General features: G+C 40.5%; 1 protein-coding gene across 16 annotated transcripts in view; it reads left to right on the top strand.

The window, feature by feature from the left end:
* The window catches only part of LOC128612714 (uncharacterized), a 25,745-nt gene extending 3,092 nt beyond the window's left edge, over nucleotides 1-22,653 (top strand). Inside the window, exons 2-29 of one of the 16 annotated variants that reach the window (XM_053633079.1) lie at nucleotides 68-239; nucleotides 433-550; nucleotides 768-873; nucleotides 3,882-4,029; nucleotides 4,463-4,577; nucleotides 4,794-4,899; nucleotides 6,245-6,480; nucleotides 6,616-6,678; nucleotides 6,865-7,023; nucleotides 7,149-7,275; nucleotides 8,844-8,944; nucleotides 9,161-9,266; nucleotides 10,421-10,656; nucleotides 11,095-11,253; nucleotides 11,379-11,505; nucleotides 13,075-13,175; nucleotides 13,392-13,497; nucleotides 14,851-15,086; nucleotides 15,526-15,684; nucleotides 15,810-15,936; nucleotides 17,482-17,582; nucleotides 17,799-17,904; nucleotides 19,262-19,497; nucleotides 19,937-20,095; nucleotides 20,221-20,347; nucleotides 21,234-21,328; nucleotides 22,184-22,257; nucleotides 22,442-22,653. In XM_053633079.1, coding sequence (XP_053489054.1) covers nucleotides 790-873; nucleotides 3,882-4,029; nucleotides 4,463-4,577; nucleotides 4,794-4,899; nucleotides 6,245-6,480; nucleotides 6,616-6,678; nucleotides 6,865-7,023; nucleotides 7,149-7,275; nucleotides 8,844-8,944; nucleotides 9,161-9,266; nucleotides 10,421-10,656; nucleotides 11,095-11,253; nucleotides 11,379-11,505; nucleotides 13,075-13,175; nucleotides 13,392-13,497; nucleotides 14,851-15,086; nucleotides 15,526-15,684; nucleotides 15,810-15,936; nucleotides 17,482-17,582; nucleotides 17,799-17,904; nucleotides 19,262-19,497; nucleotides 19,937-20,095; nucleotides 20,221-20,347; nucleotides 21,234-21,328; nucleotides 22,184-22,257; nucleotides 22,442-22,446 — 3,399 coding nt within the window. In that variant the 5' untranslated portion in view covers nucleotides 68-239; nucleotides 433-550; nucleotides 768-789 and the 3' untranslated portion in view covers nucleotides 22,447-22,653. The other 15 variants (XM_053633080.1, XM_053633071.1, XR_008386783.1 and 12 more) reach the window with 15 other exon arrangements.

The raw sequence follows: 22,653 nt of genomic DNA, 5'->3' as shown, positions 1-22,653 counted from the left end.
CTCCTCGTCACGCTCGCATCGACTGGCAGAAATTCTGGCGCCACCGTAATTTCCCTCCTGTTCCCAGAGTTGCAACTGAACGGTAGTGTTTTACCCTCCACTAAGCCTGAAACCCTGACAAGGGAATCACCTACCAGTCCTACAAGTGCACAAGGACCCCAAAACCCACAAAAGTGATTCAGTCCCCATCATCAGCCGAGCCCTCCTACAGGCCTCCCTAGCAGATACACACTGCCACGGTGGAGAAAATTTAAAAAAATATTTCAATTGATATGATATGATATTTCCTCGAGTTTGTCATGATATTCTTTTCTGCAGTTTTTAAATTATTTTTTAATCATATTTTATGACCATCTAACTGGAATGGAAACATTTGCTAGCATTATAAAATGTTGTGAATATTTTTTTATGGACACGTACTTTCTGTTTTAGATGAAATCATACCTGTTACCTTAAAGAAGGATTCCAACAAGCAGGTGGAGTTGCGGCCATTCTCCAGACCGGAGCTTGCCCTCACTCAGAGCTTCAGTCTGCTTAACTCGGATGACTGGTGAGTCCAGCACCTATAGAACTAGGTTACATCTCGTTCAATAAATGTGTCCGTTTCTTTAAAACCGGGCTGCCTAACTCTGGTCTGAGAAGGTGTTCTGCCTAAATATGAATATGGTAAATATTAATGATATCTACCTTTTCATAATTAAACAGAGATCAGTTACTATAGCCTGCTTTTCCCAGCGTAGCAGTATAAATCCTGTCTCTACGTACAGGGAGAAAAAAATCGAGGGGCTCATGTTCCTGCGCTGTTTGGCACGGTATCACTCTGACGTGCTTAATAGTAGGCTTCATGAAGTCTGCCTTGCTGTCATTCAAGAGGTAAGCCACTCTTTTATTTATTTTTTTGCTTTGTACTACTGATATTTGAGTTCTCGGTTAACTGTCTGAGACGTTAGTAATCGAATGCTTAAATCAGAATTTGGGTATTTGTTACAGGCCTTAAGCATGAGTAACCTGTGAACAGATATTGTGTCCTGTTTTGTACAGGAAAATCGGACACAGGAGATGTTACTTGTGATCGCTCAGCAGGCTGTTCTCTGTCTTTATTAAACAGAATATATCTTTTCTTTTTCTTCTTCATTTAAACCACTTCGACAATAATATTCCTCGGAATAGAGATGTCACGAGAACCGATACTTCGGTACCAAGTCGATACCAACATTCTTAAAACGTGACGGTACTTGTTTTTCTGCACTATCGTTGGAATCTTTTCTAATGGAGGTTGCAATTCTTCCGGGCCTGATGGGGGCAGCAAATACGTGCAAGTGTTTTAGTCGGTCCACAAGTGGTAAAGAAGAAGAGGAACGCCTACAAACACATGGGAAAAACTACAGAAGATTAGCTTAGCTTAACAAGTTTAGCTCCGCCCCGACTCGATGAGAGAAAAAGAGAGGAAAGCTAGTATCAGTTTCCGGTGTGCAACCGATGCTATCGTTCATTTCAAACAAAGCGAGGAAACACCTGGAATTTGGCGAAGCACCTGAAAGACAGTCCTATATTATGTTTGTTTGAGGCAGCTGGCATTGTGGCCGTGAAACCAGCTAACATTATGCTCCATGTAATGTTTGCGATAGCCAGTTATTTGTTAACGACGCTAACGCATTGCAGTGTTATAAACTACCTCCTAATGGGCCACCATGCATCGCCATTCAGCCCGTGTCCTGTCAGCAAAATGTAGCCTAATGTCACTAATAATTATTCAAATGTTCATGCTTTTAATAAATCTTTTTGGCCTGCCACCATATCAGTGAATTTAAACTAATGCTAGCATTCAGAGTATAAAGTGTGTGTGAGTATGTGTGCGCGTGTGCGTCTGTGTGTGTCTGTGTGTGTGTGTGTGCGCATTTAGGAGTGCACCGCCACTCATTGTCAGACAGTGTTTGATAACTAAAATACCCCCCCCCCCTCTCTGCCAGTATCAGCCAGAGGAGGATGTCCTCCAGGAGAGTTTTTAATTTAATTATTATTTTTTTATACCACACCGTGGTATCAACTTTGGTATCGTGTATCGTGTACTTTTGGTGGTATCGGTACCGACTACTAGATTTTTGGTATCGTGACATCCCTATGCTGGAATAGCATATTTTACAAATTATATAAATGTACAAATCTGTTGTTCAGTTCAACAGAAATACTTCACCTATCCCAGTCTTAACTGGTACTATGACTCAGAGTTACTGCTATTACCAGCTCCAAAATCATATACATCCAGTAGCTTTAATACTGTTAAGCCTACTTGTTTCACACTTTTACTACATTTTCAAATACAAAAACAATACAGAGGCCTACCTTATACAAAATACCTCTGTCTCTTTAACCTTTCCAACACATTACAATTATATATACACGACTATTGAAATAACCGTACTTTATAAACTTTAGCTTTAACAAATACAGAGAAAGGTGCACATGTCCAGGAGCAATGACCATAAACAAAATAAATGTCAACGTCGGAAGGCTGCCATGTCACTTACACTTTTTACAAGGGAGCTAGCTACACTTCAATTCAAGGTCTCTCAACCGAATAAACCACTGTTTTGCACATAAAACGTTGTCAGAACAACAATTAAGTCTTTAAAAGTCCTTAGAAATGTATTGCAGCAAAATATCACACACTACTAACCTGTTTTGTACAGGAAAATCAGACACAGGAGATGTTACTTGTGATCGCTCAGCAGGCTGTTCTCTGTCTGAGAAACGGAAGCATCGCGCAGCCCTACTAGCGCTCACATAAATGAACACTCCCCCTTGTGGCATAATCAAGCAATTGCATCCTCAACAATACTACTCAAATCCATTGCAAAAATATATTCAAATTGTTCATTTTATACAGGCCAATACACAAAACAACTTAACAATTGTGACTATACATTTGTAGGCGTCACATATTCGTTTATGCCATGTGTCCAAATGAAGATAAGCTGCCTCTGGCAATGTTTTGATGCAGAGGATAAGCTGCAGTATAGGATAAGATGTTCAAGGAGCTTGAACGGTCTCTGAAAAGCGTTTTTTTCACTGGTCTAATAAATATTGGCTATTAGCCCACTTGTAAATATTTATTCAGAGGTGGGTAGTAATGTGCTACGTTTACTCGAGTAACTTTTAGAAAATAAAATTGACTTTTAAGAGTAGGTTTAACTGGCCATACTTATACTCTTACTCAAGTTCATTTGTAATCACAGGAATGTACTTTTACATCACTATGTTCGGTGGCGTTCCTCCGTTACTGTTAAATGTTAATGAATGTATGTAGTTTTAATAATCAGTTTATATCACGTATAATGAGGTCGCGATACGCTGCAGTGGTCTGATGTGAAAATAAAGACTGTTGGGAAAATGTTTGTTTTTTGGGTTGTGTGTGTGAGATTTTGTGTTGAAAATGACAGGTTGTGTGTTATTATACCAAACACAGGACTGGGATACGCTGCTTCATCTTGAACCCAGGTTTTATATCGTATAAATAGAACAGACCGACTTTCAAGGAGAGGCGTGATTTACAGTTCTCCATGTGGTCCGAGATTCAGGATACAGAGCTTGCTTAATACTCCTCTAGTTGTTTCTTAATTCGAATTTAGTATTGGATACTGCGTAGAATCCCAAGGTTTCCTTTCTGCTTGTCATTCAGCATTCATCAAACCAAAACATTTTGAATGCCCCCTAACTTTCTAGGCATGTGTTGAAGGATATTTTGCCACCCAACTGAGGGGCATCATCAGTAAAACTAAAAAAATCTAATAATGAATGAGAGGTGAAATCCTTCCAGATTACACTGCAAGTCCAGTAGTCTCTTATTACTACTCCTGAGCATTTCAAACCTGTAATTACAGAAGAGGGTGAAGCTGTCCAAGATTGCAATGGATAAGATGCGCCAACATTGGTTAGAACAGCAAGAAGCCCAGCCTACACCGCGAATGAGGCAGAGCCTTAGACATGTAACATCTGAAGTGACCTCAGATGAAGCAGCATCTCTGCAAGGTAAGAGTTTGACTCGCTGAATGCTCCTCGTCACACTCGCATCGACTGGCAGAAATTCTGGCGTCACTGTAATTTCCCTCCTGTTCCCAGAGTTGCAACTGAATGGTAGCGTTTTACCCTCCACTAAGCCTGAAACCCTGACAAGGGAATCACCTACCAGTCCTACAAGTGCACAAGGACCCCAAAACCCACAAAAGTGTTTCAGTCCCCATCATCAGCCGAGCCCTCCTACAGGCCTCCCTAGCAGATACACACTGCCATGGCGGAGAAAATTAAAAAAAATATTTCCTCGAGCATGTCATGATATTCTTTTCTGCAGTTTTTAAATTATTTTTTAATCATATTTTATGACCATCTAACTGGAATGGAAACATTTGCTAGCATTATAAAATGTTGTGAATATTTTTTTATGAACACATACTTTCTATTTTAGATGAAAGACCTGTTACCCTAAAGAAGGATTCCAACGAGCAGGTGGAGTTGCGGCCATTCTCCAGACCGGAGCTTGCCCTCACTCAGAGCTTCAGTCTGCTTAACTCGGATGACTGGTGAGTCCAGCACCTATAGAACTAGGTTACATCTCGTTCAATAAATGTGTCCGTTTCTTTAAAACCGGGCTGCCTAACTCTGGTCTGAGAAGGTGTTCTGTCAAATATGAATATGGTAAATATTAATGATATCTACCTTTTCATAACTAAACAGAGATCAGTTACTATAGCCTGCTTTTCCCAGCGTAGCAGTATAAATCCTGTCTCTACGTACAGGGAGAAAAAAATCGAGGGGCTCATGTTCCTGTGCCGTTTGGCACGGTATCACTCTGATGTGCTTAATAGCAGGCTTCATGAAGTCTGCCTTGCTCTCATTCAAGAGGTAAGCCACTCTTTTATTTATTTTTTTGCTTTCTGCTTTGTACTACTAATATTGTGCACGGGTATTTGAGTTCCCGGTTAACTGTCTGAGACGCTAGTAATCGAATGCTTAAATCAGAATTTGGGTATTCGTTTATGCCGTGCGTCCAAATGAAGGAAAGCTGCCTCTGGCAATGTTTTGATGCAGAGGATAAGCTGCAGTATAGGATAAGATGTTCAAGGAGCTTGAAGGGTCTCTGAAAAGCGTTTTTTTCACTGGTCTAATAAATATTGGCTATTAGTCCACTTGTAAATATTTATTCAGAGGTGGGTAGTAATGTGCTATGTTTACTCGAGTAACTTTTAGAAAATAAAATTGACTTTTAAGAGTAGGTTTAACTGGCCATACTTATACTCTTACTCAAGTTCATTTGTAATCACAGGAATGTACTTTTACATCACTATGTTCGGTGGCGTTCCTCCGTTACTGTTAAATGTTAATGAATGTATGTAGTTTTAATAATCAGTTTATATCACGTATAATGAGGTTGCGATACGCTGCAGTGGTCTGATGTGAAAATAAAGACTGTTGGGAAAATGTTTGATTTTTTGGGTTGTGTGTGTGAGATTTTGTGTTGAAAATGACAGGTTGTGTGTTATTATACCCAACACAGGACTGGGATACGCTGCTTCGTCTTGAACCCAGGTTTTATATCGTATAAACAGAACAGACAGACTTTCGAGGAGAGGCGTGACTTACAGTTCTCCATGTGGTCCGAGATTCAGGATTTTCCCTTCGTGTTAATCAGATCTGAAGTAACTAGTAACCTGCTACTTGAGTCTTCTCATCGGATACTTTATTACTTTTACTGAAGTCATTATTAACATTTATCGTTACGAGTGATTATTTTTATAAATAGTTTTACTTTTACTTGAGTGAACATTTTTGACTACTCTACCCACCTCTGCATTCACTGCCACTGTGATTATATCATATATAAAGTGTGTTAATGAAATGATTTTTCACTCTGCGGCAGTTTATGAGCTGTTTTAGAAGAATTGCGCAAATAACCCGGTGTCATTGTGTTCTGACCAAAGAAAGACTTTTTTTCTTTTTGTGTGCGTTCCAACCATGGTCAAGGCTCTGTCCTGTTATTTGCACCAGTGAAAGCTTTAAGAAAATATTGCTTCTAGGGCAGAGAATGTTGTGTTTTTGTCGAAAACAAAAGACATTAACACAACATAAAACTTTACAGTGCCGGTATACGTTTAATTCCGGAGTTGATTGGATCCAGGTTATATTGGTGTTCGTATGATTTGGGGCAGTCTGCGTGGTATAAACCCTGGATGTGCCTTCTGTGCTGCAGGTTCGTAACCAGCGCTCCAGAGTGTCCCAAATCGCCATGGTGACTTTAGGAGAGCTATACTCTGGCCTGCAGAAGGGAATGGACCAGGAGCTGGAAGCAACAGCCAAAGTTCTGTTACACAAAACAGGAAAGATCAATGCGTTCATTAGGCAGCACGCAGATGCCGCGCTGGGCAGCATGGTGCAGAACTGCACACCTACACGCAGCATGAACGCCCTGCTTGCTGGAGGACTCGGGTAAGTTTCGCCAAGCTGTTGAAATACTAATCTCTGGCTGTGACAAAGACATGCACTGTAGGCTGATTGGTATCTCCAAATTGTCCAGTGTGTGTGATTGTGCCCTGCGATGGGCTGGCACCCCTTCCCTTCCAGGGTGTCCCCCGACTTGTGCCCCGAGTTCCCTGGGATAGGCTCCAGGCTCCCCTGCGACCCTGGGTAGAGTAAGCAGTACTGAAAATGGATGGATGTATGGATGGACAAGTGTCGTGGTCAACCAGAGAAAAATGGAAAACCCTACTCGCTTTTCTTGCGAAATCCAATTTTTCATTCATGACTGTACGTTAACATCCTTTTGTGAATTTTTTCAATTTCTTTCTCTTTTCTGGTTTCTGTTCCCAACAGTCACTTGAACGCAGCCGTAAGGAGGTGCACCGCTCAGCACTTGACTACTCTGGTCGAGAAGATCGGCACCGGGCGGTTATTGTCTGGTACGAAAAATCTCACGGACCGAATCTTACCCGCTGTCTCCAAGCTGGCGCAAGACTCTTCACCTGAAACCAGGTTAGCGCTGTCTTTACGACATTTTTATTTGTCCCGCTCTCATACTCCACTAGGGATTTAGTCTAAAAGCTTAAAGTGTTTCAAGATTAACCGACGATATCTTTCTGGACCGTTATTTCTCTCAGATATTTTGGCCGGCAAATGCTGCTGTTCTTGTCTTCTCACCGAGACTTTGATAAAATGGTGGAAAAGTACATTCCTCTCAAAGACCTGGCAACCGTCAGGGACACCGTCGTCACTCTGAAGACTAAGGTGTCTGTTCGGAACATCCGTTCGTCTAAGTGCACGATGATAGTCCACAGTAGTATGCTAAAACAATGCTAAAAGTATCAAACCTTTTAACATTAGATTAGATTAGATTAGCTATAGACATAATTTACTGTATTGGAAAGTTCTGTGGCTTATTTAGTTATTTAGAGGTGTAATCATACTTCCAAAAAAAAAAGGCTGAAGCTGTTGTCCAGAGGAGACACACAGCGATCATCAATGAAACTGGGACTATAATGTAGGGAAAATGTTATTTTAGTATGTCCTGCACTGCAATTAGACACGAGAACATGCATCAGCATAAAATACATATTTCACAACTATAAAAAAATACAATATAAGCATGTATGCCTATTGAATATGGTTGGTATGTATTTGCATACCGTACATAAGATAGATGGTAGTAGCACGCACTTGTATCTGGAGGATATCTAGTATATGAATGCAGTTATTAAAACAGGTTTTTTGCCTTCATTTATCTAATTTGGTTAGTATTTCTACATACGTAATATGATTTTAGATACCGTATATATACAGTAAGTATATTTAACCCTGTCCATTAATGTGAAGTGACCACCAGTGACCACTGCTGACCAGATATTATTTCACCAGTGGACCATTTTCAGCACAGCGGTGACATTGACATGGCAGTGGTACTTCAGTGGGTTTTGCATTAGTGTAAATGGATCAGTTCATTCCAGCACCTGGGTGCAAGCACAGAGAAGACTCTTGATGCATGACTTGCTTCTATCTGGGATGGTGGGTTAAAGCTGTGCTAAAGGCTCGAAGGGAACACCGTGTCTTCAGGTACAGGGACTGGTTTGTTTTTGGCTATGTAGTCAAGTATCAATGTTTTAAATCTGATGTGGATAGGTACAGGAAGCCAAGAGGGAATACGGCAATGTAAGAGAACTCAGGGAGGTTGAAAACAAGACGTGTAGCTGCATTCTGGATCAGTGGTTGCAGTGGTGAGTATGTGAGTATAGGAATGAGTTAGTCCAATTCCGAGATGTCGAGAAGGTGACTGAATAATCACCTGAAAGGTCTCCATGCAGAGAATTTCCCAGATCCTCCTGATGTTATATAAAGGAGAATCCTGACTGACTGAAATTTGTGCAATGCTGCTGGGTCTAATACAATTATTCCAGCTTCACACACACACTACCATGTCAGTACCATGTACCACTGCAGTGCAGAGAATGGTCCACCATCCAAGTAATATCTGGTGGTGATACTATGGTCACCCTTTGTCACTTAATACCAGGGTAGAAGGTGGCTGACAAACTGTGCATAGCAACAAATTAACTTGTCAGTAAACAATAAAAGTACATATATGTCCCCGATAAAATGGATAAATTAAGGTATTAATTGTAGCGAATAGGTGTGCGTCATACCTGACACCTAGTCGAACACTTTACAGTTGGTTTTGTGACTACGTTTTATGACTGTACGACATTCTCTTCAAATGCTATTGAGCTTTAAATTATGGTATATTTTGTGTATATGCCCATTCGGTAGTGAAATTCATATCAAATTTACATATGATTTAATAGTTTATAAAGAAGGATCCCAACAAGCAGGTGGAGTTGCGGCCATTCTCCAGACCGGAGCTTGCCCTCACTCAGAGCTTCAGACTACTTAACTCGGATGACTGGTGAGTCCAGCACCTATAGAACTAGGTTACATCTCGTTCAATAAATGTGTCCGTTTCTTTAAAACCGGGCTGCCTAACTCTGGTCTGAGAAGGTGTTCTGTCAAATATGAATATGGTAAATATTAATGATATCTACCTTTTCATAACTAAACAGAGATCAGTTACTATAGCCTGCTTTTCCCAGCGTAGCAGTATAAATCCTGTCTCTACGTACAGGGAGAAAAAAATCGAGGGGCTCATGTTCCTGCGCCGTTTGGCACAGTATCACCCTGACGTGCTTAATAGTAGGCTTCATGAAGTCTGCCTTGCTGTCATTCAAGAGGTAAGCCACTCTTTTATTTATTTTTTTGCTTTCTGCTTTGTACTACTAATATTGTGCACGGGTATTTGAGTTCCCGGTTAACTGTCTGAGACGCTAGTAATCGAATGCTTAAATCAGAATTTGGGTATTCGTTTATGCCGTGCTTCCAAATGAAGATAAGCTGCCTCTGGCAATGTTTTGATGCAGAGGATAAGCTGCAGTATAGGATGAGATGTTCAAGGAGCTTAAAAGGTCTCTGAAAAGCATTTTTTTCACTGGTCTAATAAAATATTGGCTATTAGTCCACTTGTAAATATTTATTCAGAGGTGGGTAGTAATGTGCTACGTTTACTTGAGTAACTTTTAGAAAATAAAATCGACTTTTAAGAGTAGGTTGTTGGGAAAATGTTTGTTTTTTGGGTTGTGTGTGTGAGATTTTGTGTTGAAAATGACAGGTTGTGTGTTATTATACCAAACACAGGACTGGGATACGCTGCTTTGTCTTGAACCCAGGTTTTATATCGTATAAACAGAACAGACCGACTTTCAAGGAGAGGCGTGATTTACAGTTCTCCATGTGGTCCGAGATTCAGGATTTTCCCTTCGTGTTAATCAGATCAGAAGTAACTAGTAACCTGCTACTTGAGTCTTCTCATCGGATACTTTATTACTTTTACTGAAGTCATTATTAACATTTATCGTTACTCGAGTGATTATTTTTATAAATAGTTTTACTTTTACTTGCGTGAACATTTTTGGCTACTCTACCCACCTCTGCATTCATTGCCACTGTGATTATATCATATATAAAGTGTGTTAATGAAATGATTTTTCACTCTGCGGCAGTTTATGAGCTATTTTAGAAGAATTGCGCAAATAACCCGGTGTCATTGTGTTCTGACCAAAGAAGGACTTTTTTCTTTTTGTGTGCGTTCCAACCATGGTCAAGGCTCTGTCCTGTAATTTGCACCAGTGAAAGCTTTAAGAAAATATTGCTTCTAGTTCAGAGAATGTCGTGTTTTTGTCGAAAACAAAAGACATTAACACAACATAAAACTTTACAGTGCCTGTATACGTTTAATTCCGGAGTTGATTGGATCCAGGTTATATTGGTGTTCGTATGATTTGGGGCAGTCTGCGTGGTATAAACCCTGGATGCGCCTTCTGTGCTGCAGGTTCGTAACCTGCGCTCCAGAGTGTCCCGCATCGCCATGGTGACTTTAGGAGAGCTATACTCTGGCCTGCAGAAGGGAATGGACCAGGAGCTGGAAGCAACAGCCAAAGTTCTGTTACACAAAACAGGAAAGATCAATGCGTTCATTAGGCAGCACGCAGATGCTGCGCTGGGCAGCATGATGCAGAACTGCACACCTACACGCAGCATGAACGCCCTGCTTGCTGGAGGACTCGGGTAAGTTTCGCCAAGTTGTTGAAATACTAATCTCTGGCTGTAATCAGGATTGGTTTATATTCTTCCGGGTTTCCTGTGGGTACTCTGGTTTCCTCCCCCCAGTACAAAGACATGCACTGTAGGCTGATTGGTATCTCCAAATTGTCCAGTGTGTGTGATTGTGCCCTGCGATGGGCTGGCACCCCTTCCCTTCCAGGGTTTCCCCGACTTGTGCCCCGAGTTCCCTGGGATAGGCTCCAGGCTCCCCTGTGACCCTGGGTAGAGTAAGCAGTACTGAAAATGGATGGATGTATGGATGGACAAGTGTCGTGGTCAACCAGAGAAAAATGGAAAACCCTACTCGCTTTTCTTGCGAAATCCAATTTTTCATTCATGACTGTATTTTGAATTATGAATTTTTTCAATTTCTTTCACTTTTCTGGTTTCTGTTCCCAACAGTCACTTGAACGCAGCCGTAAGGAAGTGCACCGCTCAGCACTTGACTACTCTGGTCGAGAAGATCGGCACCGGGCGGTTATTGTCTGGTACGAAAAATCTCACGGACCGACTCTTACCCGCTGTCTCCAAGCTGGTGCAAGACTCTTCACCTGAAACCAGGTTAGCGCTGTCTTTACGACATTTTTATTTGTCTCGATCTCATACTCCACTAGTGATTTAGTCTAAAAGCTTAAAGTGTTTCAAGATTAACCGACGATATTTTTCTGGTCCGTTATTTCTCTCAGATATTTTGGCCGGCAAATGCTGCTGTTCTTGTCTTCTCACCGAGACTTTGATAAAATGGTGGAAAAGTACATTCCTCCCAAAGACCTGGCAACCGTCAGGGACACCGTCGTCACTCTGAAGACTAAGGTGTCTGTTCAGAACATCCGTTCGTCTAAGTGCACGATGATAGTCCATAGTACTATGCTAAAACAATGCTAAAAGTATAAAAACCTTTTAACATTAGATTAGATTAGTTTAGCTATAGACATAATTTACTGTATTGGAAAGTTCTGTGGCTTAGTTAGTTATTTAGAGGTGTAATCATACTTCAAAAAAAAAAAAAAGTCTGAAGCTGTTGTCCAGAGGAGACACACAGCGATCATCAATGAAACTGGAACTATAATGTAGGGAAAATGTTATTTTAGTATGTCCTGCACTGCAATTAGACACGAGAACATGCACCAGCATAAAATACATATTTCACAACTATAAAAAATACAATATAAGCATGTATGCCTATTGAATATGGTATGTATTTGCATACCGTACATAAGATAGATGGTAGTAGCACACACTTGTATCTGGAGGATATCTAGTATATGAATGCAGTTATTAAAACAGGTTTTTTGCCTTCATTTATCTAATTTGGTTAGTATTTCTACATACGTAATATGATTTTAGATACCGTATATATACAGTAAGTATATTTAACCCTGTCCATTAATGTGAAGTGACCACCAGTGACCACTGCTGACCAGATATTATTTCACCAGTGGACCATTTTCAGCACAGCGGTGACATTGACATGGCAGTGGTATTTCAGTGGGTTCTGCATTAGTGTAAATGGATCAGTTCATTCCAGCACCTGGGTGCAAGCACAGAGAAGACTCTTGATGCATGACTTGCTTCTGTCTGGGATGGTGGGTTAAAGCTGTGCTAGAGGCTTTAAGGGAATACCGTGTCTTCAAGTACAGGGACTGGTTTGTTTTTGGCTATGTAGTCAAGTATCAATGTTTTAAATCTGATGTGGATAGGTACAGGAAGCCAAGAGGGAATACGGCAATGTAAGAGAACTGAGGGATGTTGAAAACAAGATGTGTAGCTGCAATCTGGATCAGTGGTTGCAGTGGTGAGTATGTGAGTATAGGAATGAGTTAGTCCAATTCCGAGATGTCGAGAAGGTGACTGAATAATCACCTGAAAGGTCTCCATGCAGAGAATTTCCCAGATCCCCCTGATGTTATATAAAGGAGAACCCTGAGTGACTGAAATTTGTGCAATGCTGCTGGGTCTAATACAATTATTCCAGCTTCACACACACACTACCATGTCAGTACCATGTACCACTGCAGTGCAGAGAATGGTCCACCATCCAAGTAATATCTGGTGGTGATACTATGGTCACCCTTTGCCACTTAATACCAGGGTAGAAGGTGGCTGACAAACTGTGCATAGCAAAAAATTAACTTGTCAGTAAACAATAAAAGTACATATATGTACCTGATAAAATGGATAAATTAAGGTATTAATTGTAGCGAATAGGTGTGCGTCATACCTGACACCTAGTCGAACACTTTACAGTTGGTTTTGTGACTGTACGTTTTATGACTGTACGATATTCTCTTCAAATGCTATTGAGCTTTAAATTATGGTATATTTTGTGTATATGCCCATTCGGTAGTGAAATTCATATCTAATTTACATATGATTTAATAGTTTATAAAGAAGGATCCCAACGAGCAGGTGGAGTTGCAGCCATTCTCCAGACCGGAGCTTGCCCTCACTCAGAGCTTCAGACTACTTAACTCGGATGACTGGTGAGTCCAGCACCTATAGAACTAGGTTACATCTCGTTCAATAAATGTGTCCGTTTCTTTAAAACCAGGCTGCCTAACTCTGGTCTGAGAAGGTGTTCTGTCAAATATGAATATGGTAAATATTAATGATATCTACCTTTTCATAACTAAACAGAGATCAGTTACTATAGCCTGCTTTTCCCAGCGTAGCAGTATAAATCCTGTCTCTACGTACAGGGAGAAAAAAATCGAGGGGCTCATGTTCCTGCGCTGTTTGGCACAGTATCACCCTGACGTGCTTAATAGTAGGCTTCATGTAGTCTGCCTTGCTGTCATTCAAGAGGTAAGCCACTCTTTTATTTTTATTTTTTTGCTTTCTGCTTTGTACTACTAATATTGTGCACTGGTATTTGAGTTCCCGGTTAACTGTCTGAGACGCTAGTAATCGAATGCTTAAATCAGAATTTGGGTATTCGTTTATGCCGTGCATCCAAATGAAGATAAGCTGCCTCTGGCAATGTTTTGATGCAGAGGATAAGCTGCAGTATAGGATAAGATGTTCAAGGAGCTTAAAAGGTCTCTGAAAAGCGTTTTTTTTTTCACTGGTCTAATAAAATATTTACTATTAGTCCACTTGTAAATATTTATTCAGAGGTGGGTAGTAATGTGCGATGTTTACTTGAGTAAGTTTTAGAAAATAAAATTGACTTTTAAGAGTAGGTTTAACTGGCCAAACTTATACTCTTACTCAAGTTCATTTTTAATGACAGGGATGTACTTTTACATCACTATGTTTGGTGGTGTTCCTCCATTACTGTTAAATGTTAATGAATGTATGTAGTTTTAATGATTAGTTTATATTGCGTATAATGAGGTTGCGATACGCTGCAGTGGTCTGATATGAAAATAAAGACCGTTGGGAAAATGTTTGATTTTTTGGGTTGTGTGTGTGAGATTTTGTGTTGAAAATGACAGGTTGTGTGTTATTATACCCAACACAGGACTGGGATACGCTGCTTTGTCTTGAACCCAGGTTTTATATCGTATAAACAGAACAGACCGACTTTCAAGGAGAGGCGTGATTTACAGTTCTCCATGTGGTCCGAGATTCAGGATTTTCCCTTCGTGTTAATCAGATCTGAAGTAACTAGTAACCTGCTACTTGAGTCTTCTCATCGGATACTTTATTACTTTTACTGAAGTCATTATTAACATTTATCGTTACTCGAGTGATTATTTTTATAAATAGTTTTACTTTTACTTGAGTGAACATTTTTGACTACTCTACCCACCTCTGCATTCATTGCCACTGTGATTATATCATATATAAAGTGTGTTAATGAAATGATTTTTCACTCTGCGGCAGTTTATGAGCTGTTTTAGAAGAATTGCGCAAATAACCCGGTGTCATTGTGTTCTGACCAAAGAAAGACTTTTTTTCTTTTTGTGTGCGTTCCAACCATGGTCAAGGCTCTGTCCTGTTATTTACAATAGTGAAAGCTTTACGAAAATATTGCTTCTAGGGCAGAGAATGTTGTGTTTTTGTCGAAAACAAAAGACGTTAACACAACATAAAACTTTACAGTGCCTGTATACGTTTAATTCCGGAGTTGATTGGATCCAGGTTATATTGGTGTTCGTATGATTTGGGGCAGTCTGCGTGGTATAAACCCTGGATGCGCCTTCTGTGCTGCAGGTTCGTAACCAGCGCTCCGGAGTGTCCCGCATCGCCATGGTAACTTTAGGAGAGCTATACTCTGGCCTGCAGAAGGGAATGGACCAGGAGCTGGAAGCAACAGCCAAAGTTCTGTTACACAAAACAGGAAAGATCAATGCGTTCATTAGGCAGCACGCAGATGCCGCGCTGGGCAACATGGTGCAGAACTGCACACCTACACGCAGCATGAACGCCCTGCTTGCTGGAGGACTCGGGTAAGTTTCGCCAAGCTGTTGAAATACTAATCTCTGGCTGTAATCAGGATTGGTTTATATTCTTCCGGGTTTCCTGTGGGTACTCTGGTTTCCTCCCCCCAGTACAAAGACATGCACTGTAGGCTGATTGGTATCTCCAAATTGTCCAGTGTGTGTGATTGTGCCCTGCGATGGGCTGGCACCCCTTCCCTTCCAGGGTGTCCCCCGACTTGTGCCCCGAGTTCCCTGGGACAGGCTCCAGGCTCCCCTGTGACCCTGGGTAGAGTAAGCAGTACTGAAAATGGATGGATGTATGGATGGACAAGTGTCGTGGTCAACCAGAGAAAAATGGAAAACCCTACTCGCTTTTCTTGCGAAATCCAATTTTTCATTCATGACTGTATTTTGAATTATGAATTTTTTCAATTTCTTTCACTTTTCTGGTTTCTGTTCCCAACAGTCACTTGAACGCAGCCGTAAGGAAGTGCACTGCTCAGCACTTGACTACTCTGGTCGAGAAGATCGGCACCGGGCGCTTATTGTCTGGCGTGAAAAATCTCACCGACCGAATCTTACCCGCTGTCTCCAAGCTGGCGCAAGACTCTTCACCTGAAACCAGGTTAGCGCTGTCTTTACGACATTTTTATTTGTCTCGATCTCATACTCCACTAGGGATTTAGTCTAAAAGATTAAAGTGTTTCAAGATTAACCGACGATATTTTTCTGGTCCGTTATTTCTCTCAGATATTTTGGCCGGCAAATGCTGCTGTTCTTGTCTTCTCACCGAGACTTTGATAAAATGGTGGAAAAGTACATTCCTCCCAAAGACCTGGCAACCGTCAGGGACACCGTCGTCACTCTGAAGACTAAGGTGTCTGTTCAGAACATCCGTTCGTCTAAGTGCACGATGATAGTCCATAGTACTATGCTAAAACAATGCTAAAAGTATAAAAACCTTTTAACATTAGATTAGATTAGTTTAGCTATAGACATAATTTACTGTATTGGAAAGTTCTGTGGCTTAGTTAGTTATTTAGAGGTGTAATCATACTTCAAAAAAAAAAAAAAAGTCTGAAGCTGTTGTCCAGAGGAGACACACAGCGATCATCAATGAAACTGGAACTATAATGTAGGGAAAATGTTATTTTAGTATGTCCTGCACTGCAATTAGACACGAGAACATGCATCAGCATAAAATACACATTTCACAACTATAAAAAAATACAATATAAGCATGTATGCCTATTGAATATGGTATGTATTTGCATACCGTACATAAGATAGATGGTAGTAGCACGCACTTGTATCTGGAGGATATCTAGTATATGAATGCAGTTATTAAAACAGGTTTTTTGCCTTCATTTATCTAATTTGGTTAGTATTTCTACATACGTAATATGATTTTAGATACCGTATATATACAGTAAGTATATTTAACCCTGTCCATTAATGTGAAGTGACCACCAGTGACCACTGCTGACCAGATATTATTTCACCAGTGGACCATTTTCAGCACAGCAGTGACATTGACATGGCAGTGGTATTTCAGTGGGTTCTGCATTAGTGTAAACGGATCAGTTCATTCCAGCACCTGGGTGCAAGCACAGAGAAGACTCTTGATGCATGACTTGCTTCTATCTGGGATGGTGGGTTAAAGCTGTGCTAGAGGCTCGAAGGGAACACCGTGTCTTCAGGTACAGGGGCTGGTTTGTTTTTGGCTATGTAGTCAAGTATCAATGTTTTAAATCTGATGTGGATAGGTACAGGAAGCCAAGAGGGAATACGGCAATGTAAGAGAACTGAGGGATGTTGAAAACAAGATGTGTAGCTGCATTCTGGATCAGTGGTTGCAGTGGTGAGTATGTGAGTATAGGAATGAGTTAGTCCAATTCCGAGATGTCGAGAAGGTGACTGAATAATCACCTGAAAGGTCTCCATGCAGAGAATTTCCCAGATCCCCCTGATGTTATATAAAGGAGAATCCTGACTGACTGAAATTTGTGCAACGCTGCTGGGTCTAATACAATTACTCCAGCTTCACACACACACTACCATGTCAGTACCATGTACCACTGCAGTGCAGAGAATGGTCCACCATCCAAGTAATATCTGGTGGTGATACTATGGTCACCCTTTGCCACTTAATACCAGGGTAGAAGGTGGCTGACAAACTGTGCATAGCAAAAAATTAACTTGTCAGTAATCAACAAAAGTACATATATGTACCTGATAAAATGGATAAATTAAGGTATTAATTGTAGCGAATAGGTGTGCATCATACCTAGTTTTGTGACTGTACGTTTTGTGACTGTACATCATTCTCTTCAAATCCTATGGAGCTTTAAATTATGGTATATTTTGTGTATTGGTCCATTCGGTAGTGAAATTCATATCTAATTTACATATGATTTAATAGTTTATAAAGAAGGATCCCAACAAGCAGGTGGAGTTGCAGCCATTCTCCAGACCGGAGCTTGCCCTCACTCATAGCTTCAGACTGCTTAACTCGGATGACTGGTGAGTCCAACATCTATAGAACTAGGTTACATCTCGTTGAATTTATGTGTCCGTTTCTTTAAAACCGGGCTGCCTAACTCTGGTCTGAGAAGGTGTTCTGTCATATATGAATATGGTAAATATTAATGATATCTACCTTTTCATAACTAAACAGAGATCAGTTACTATAGCCTGCTTTTCCCAGCGTAGCAGTATAAATCCTGTCTCTACGTACAGGGAGAAAAAAATCGAGGGGCTCATGTTCCTGCGCTGTTTGGCACGGTATCACGCAGACGTGCTTAATAGTAGGCTTCATGAAGTCTGCCTTGCTGTCATTCAAGAGGTAAGCCACTCTTTTATTTATTTTTTTGCTTTCTGCTTTGTACTACTAATATTGTGCACAGGTATTTGAGTTCCCGGTTAACTGTCTGAGACGCTAGTAATCGAATGCTTAAATCAGAATTTGGGTATTCGTTTACGCCGTGCGTCCAAATGAAGATAAGCTGCCTCTGGCAATGTTTTGATGCAGAGGATAAGCTGCAGTATAGGATAAGATGTTCAAGGAGCTTAAAAGGTCTCTGAAAAGCGTTTTTTTCACTGGTCTAATAAATATTGGCTATTAGTCCACTTGTAAATATTTATTCAGAGGTGGGTAGTAATGTGCTATGTTTACTTGAGTAAGTTTTAGAAAATAAAATTGACTTTTAAGAGTAGGTTTAACTGGCCGTACTTATACTCTTACTCAAGTTCATTTTTAATCACAGGGATGTACTTTTACTTCACTATGTTCGGTGGTGTTCCGCCGTTACTGTTAAATGTTAATGAATGTATGTAGTTTTAATAATCAGTTTATATCACGTATAATGAGGTTGCGATACGCTGCAGTGGTCTTATGTGAAAATAAAGACTGTTGGGAAAATGTTTGTTTTTTGGGTTGTGTGTGTGAGATTTTGTGTTGAAAATGACAGGTTGTGTGTTATTATACCCAACACAGGATTGGGATACGCTGCTTCGTCGTGAACCCAGGTTTTATATTGTATAAACAGAACAGACCGACTTTCAAGGAGAGGCGTGACTTACAGTTCTCCATGTGGTCCGAGATTCAGGATTTTCCCTTCGTGTTAATCAGATCTGAAGTAACTAGTAACCTGCTACTTGAGTCTTCTCATCGGATACTTTATTACTTTTACTGAAGTCATTATTAACATTTATCGTTACTCGAGTGATTATTTTTATAAATAGTTTTACTTTTACTTGAGTGAACATTTTTGGCTACTCTACCCACCTCTGCATTCACTGCCACTGTGATTATATCATATATAATGTGTGTTATAATGTGTGTTAATGAAATGATTTTTCACTCTACGGCAGTTCATGAGCTGTTTTAGAAGAATTGCGCAAATAACCCGGTGTCATTGTGTTCTGCCCAAATAAGGACTTTTTTCTTTTTGTGTGCGTTCCAACCATGCTCAAGGCTCTGTCCTGTTATTTGCGCCAGTGAAAGCTTTACGGAAATATTGCTTCTAGGGCAGAGAATGTTGTGTTTTTGTCGAAAACAAAAGACGTTAACACAACATAAAACTTTACAGTGCCTGTATACGTTTAATTCCGGAGTCGAGTGGATCCAGGTTATATTGGTGTTCGTATGATTTGGGGCAGTCTGCGTGGTATAAACCCTGGATGCGCCTTCTGTGCTGCAGGTTCGTAACCAGCGCTCCGGAGTGTCCCGCATCGCCATGGTGACTTTAGGAGAGCTATACTCTGGCCTGCAGAAGGGAATGGACCAGGAGCTGGAAGCAACAGCCAAAGTTCTGTTACACAAAAGAGGAAAGATCAATGCGTTCATTAGGCAGCATGCAGATGCCGCGCTGGACAGCATGGTGCAGAACTGCACACCTACACGCAGCATGAACGCCCTGCTTGCTGGAGGACTCGGGTAAGTTTCGCCAAGCTGTTGAAATACTAATCTCTGGCTGTAATCAGGACTGGTTTATATTCTTCCGGGTTTCCTGTGGGTACTCTGGTTTCCTCCCCCCAGTACAAAGACATGCACTGTAGGCTGATTGGTATCTCCAAATTGTCCAGTGTGTGTGATTGTGCCCTGCGATGGGCTGGCACCCCTTCCCTTCCAGGGTGTCCCCCGACTTGTGCCCCGAGTTCCCTGGGATAGGCTCCAGGCTCCCCTGTGACCCTGGGTAGAGTAAGCAGTACTGAAAATGGATGGATGTATGGATGGACAAGTGTCGTGGTCAACCAGAGATAAATGGAAAACCCTACTCGCTTTACTTGCGAAATCCAATTTTTCATTCATGACTGTATTTTGAATTATGAATTTTTTCAATTTCTTTCACTTTTCTGGTTTCTGTTCCCAACAGTCACTTGGACGCAGCCGTAAGGAAGTGCACCGCTCAGCACTTGACTACTCTGGTCGAGAAGATCGGCACCGGGCGGTTATTGTCTGACGCAAAAGATCTCACGGACCGAATCTTACCCGCTGTCTCCAAGCTGGTGCAAGACTCTTCACCTGAAACCAGGTTAGCGCTGTCTTTACGACATTTTTATTTGTCTCGATCTCATACTCCACTAGTGATTTAGTCTAAAAGCTTAAAGTGTTTCAAGATTAACCGACGATATTTTTCTGGTCCGTTATTTCTCTCAGATATTTTGGCCGGCAAATGCTGTTGTTCTTGTCTTCTCACCGAGACTTTGATAAAATGGTGGAAAAGTACATTCCTCCCAAAGACCTGGCAACCGTCAGGGACACCGTCGTCACTCTGAAGACTAAGGTGTCTGTTCAGAACATCCGTTCATCTAAGTGCACGATGATAGTCCATAGTACTATGCTAAAACAATGCTAAAAGTATAAAAACCTTTTAACATTAGATTAGATTAGTTTAGCTATAGACATAATTTACTGTATTGGAAAGTTCTGTGGCTTATTTAGTTATTTAGAGGTGTAATCATACTTCAAAAAAAAAAAAAGTCTGAAGCTGTTGTCCAGAGGAGACACACAGCGATCATCAATGAAACTGGAACTATAATGTAGGGAAAATGTTATTTTAGTATGTCCTGCACTGCAATTAGACACGAGAACATGCACCAGCATAAAATACATATTTCACAACTATAAAAAATACAATATAAGCATGTATGCCTATTGAATATGGTATGTATTTGCATACCGTACATAAGATAGATGGTAGTAGCACACACTTGTATCTGGAGGATATCTAGTATATGAATGCAGTTATTAAAACAGGTTTTTTGCCTTCATTTATCTAATATGGTTAGTATTTCTACATACGTTATATGATTTTAGATACCGTATATATACAGTAAGTATATTTAACCCTGTCCATTAGTGTGACGTGACCACCAGTGATCACTGCTGACCAGATATTATTTCACCAGTGGACCATTTTCAGCACAGCGGTGACATTGACATGGCAGTGGTACTTCAGTGGGTTTTGCATTAGTGTAAATGGATCAGTTCATTCCAGCACCTGGGTGCAAGCACAGAGAAGACTCTTGATGCATGACTTGCTTCTATCTGGGATGGTGGGTTAAAGCTGTGCTAGAGGCTCAAAGGGAACACCGTGTCTTCAGGTACAGGGACTGGTTTGTTTTCGGCTATGTAGTCAAGTATCAATGTTTTAAATCTGATGTGGATAGGTACAGGAAGCCAAGAGGGAATACGGCAATGTAAGAGAACTCAGGGAGGTTGAAAACAAGATGTGTAGCTGCATTCTGGATCAGTGGTTGCAGTGGTGAGTATGTGAGTATAGGAATAAGTTAGTCCAATTCCGAGATGTCGAGAAGGTGACTGAATAATCACCTGAAAGGTCTCCATGCAGAGAATTTCCCAGATCCCCCTGATGTTATATAAAGGAGAATCCTGACTGACTGAAATTTGTGCAACGCTGCTGGGTCTAATACAATTATTCCAGCTTCACACACACACTACCATGTCAGTACCATGTACCACTGCAGTGCAGAGAATGGTCCACCATCCAAGTAATATCTGGTGGTGATACTATGGTCACCCTTTGCCACTTAATACCAGGGTAGAAGGTGGCTGACAAACTGTGCATAGCAAAAAATTAACTTGTCAGTAAACAATAAAAGTACATACATGTACCCGATAAAATGGATAAATTAAGGTATTAATTGTAGCAAATAGGTGTGCATCATACCTGACACCTAGTCGAACACTTTACAGTTGGTTTTGTGACTGTACGTTTTGTGACTGTACGTCATTCTCTTCAAATGCTATTGAGCTTTAAATTATGGTATATTTTGTGTATATGCCCATTCGGTAGTGAAATTCATATCTAATTTACATATGATTTAATAGTTTATTTTAATAAATATCAAAAATGTAAAAGATGTGCGTCATGCCTGACACCTAGATGAACACTTTCCTTTCAAATGCTATTTGAAACTCAATGCTCAATCAAAACCACTGATTTAGACTATGGTATAAAATATAGATTTTTATCACAGAAAAAACACAGATTTTGTAACATCATAATAAGTAGTAGTATTAAGTAGTAAACATGGTAATGCTATTTACAGTATGTACCATTTACCAACAGAGCTAACATATAACTGCATGTTTTCAGTATTCAAGAGGGGACATTACTGCTCATTATGTGCTGCCTCAAAACCCACGGGGGGTGGTGCAAAAACATTTTGGGTGGGTAATGTAGCAATGATTATAACATTTTTATGGGCATACCATTTTCTTTACATGTGTGTTGTGTGTGTGTGTGTAAGAGATTGAGTGAATGAAAGAGAGAGACAGAGAGAGGCAGAGAGAGTGAGAGAGAAACTAATTGATTACTGAGAAAGTTGATAAGATTACTATTATCTTTTTTCAGATTGAATGTCACTGAGGTGGTTTCATGTGGCATGCCTTTCTATGTCAGAGAAGCAGTTCAAAAAGGCTCAAAAGGTTGACTGGAAATGCTGCCTATGTAAATAATTTTGAATTCCTTTGGCTCCCATCCACAATCTAAACATGTACATAAATAAATGAAAAGAAAACAAATAAAAATGTTTGAAATATTAAAACATGCGTGGACCATCAGTT

The sequence above is a fragment of the Ictalurus furcatus genome, chromosome 9 (genome assembly GCF_023375685.1).
Source record: "Ictalurus furcatus strain D&B chromosome 9, Billie_1.0, whole genome shotgun sequence".
NCBI lineage: Eukaryota > Metazoa > Chordata > Actinopteri > Siluriformes > Ictaluridae > Ictalurus > Ictalurus furcatus.
This window is presented reverse-complemented; position numbering and strand designations above follow the sequence as displayed.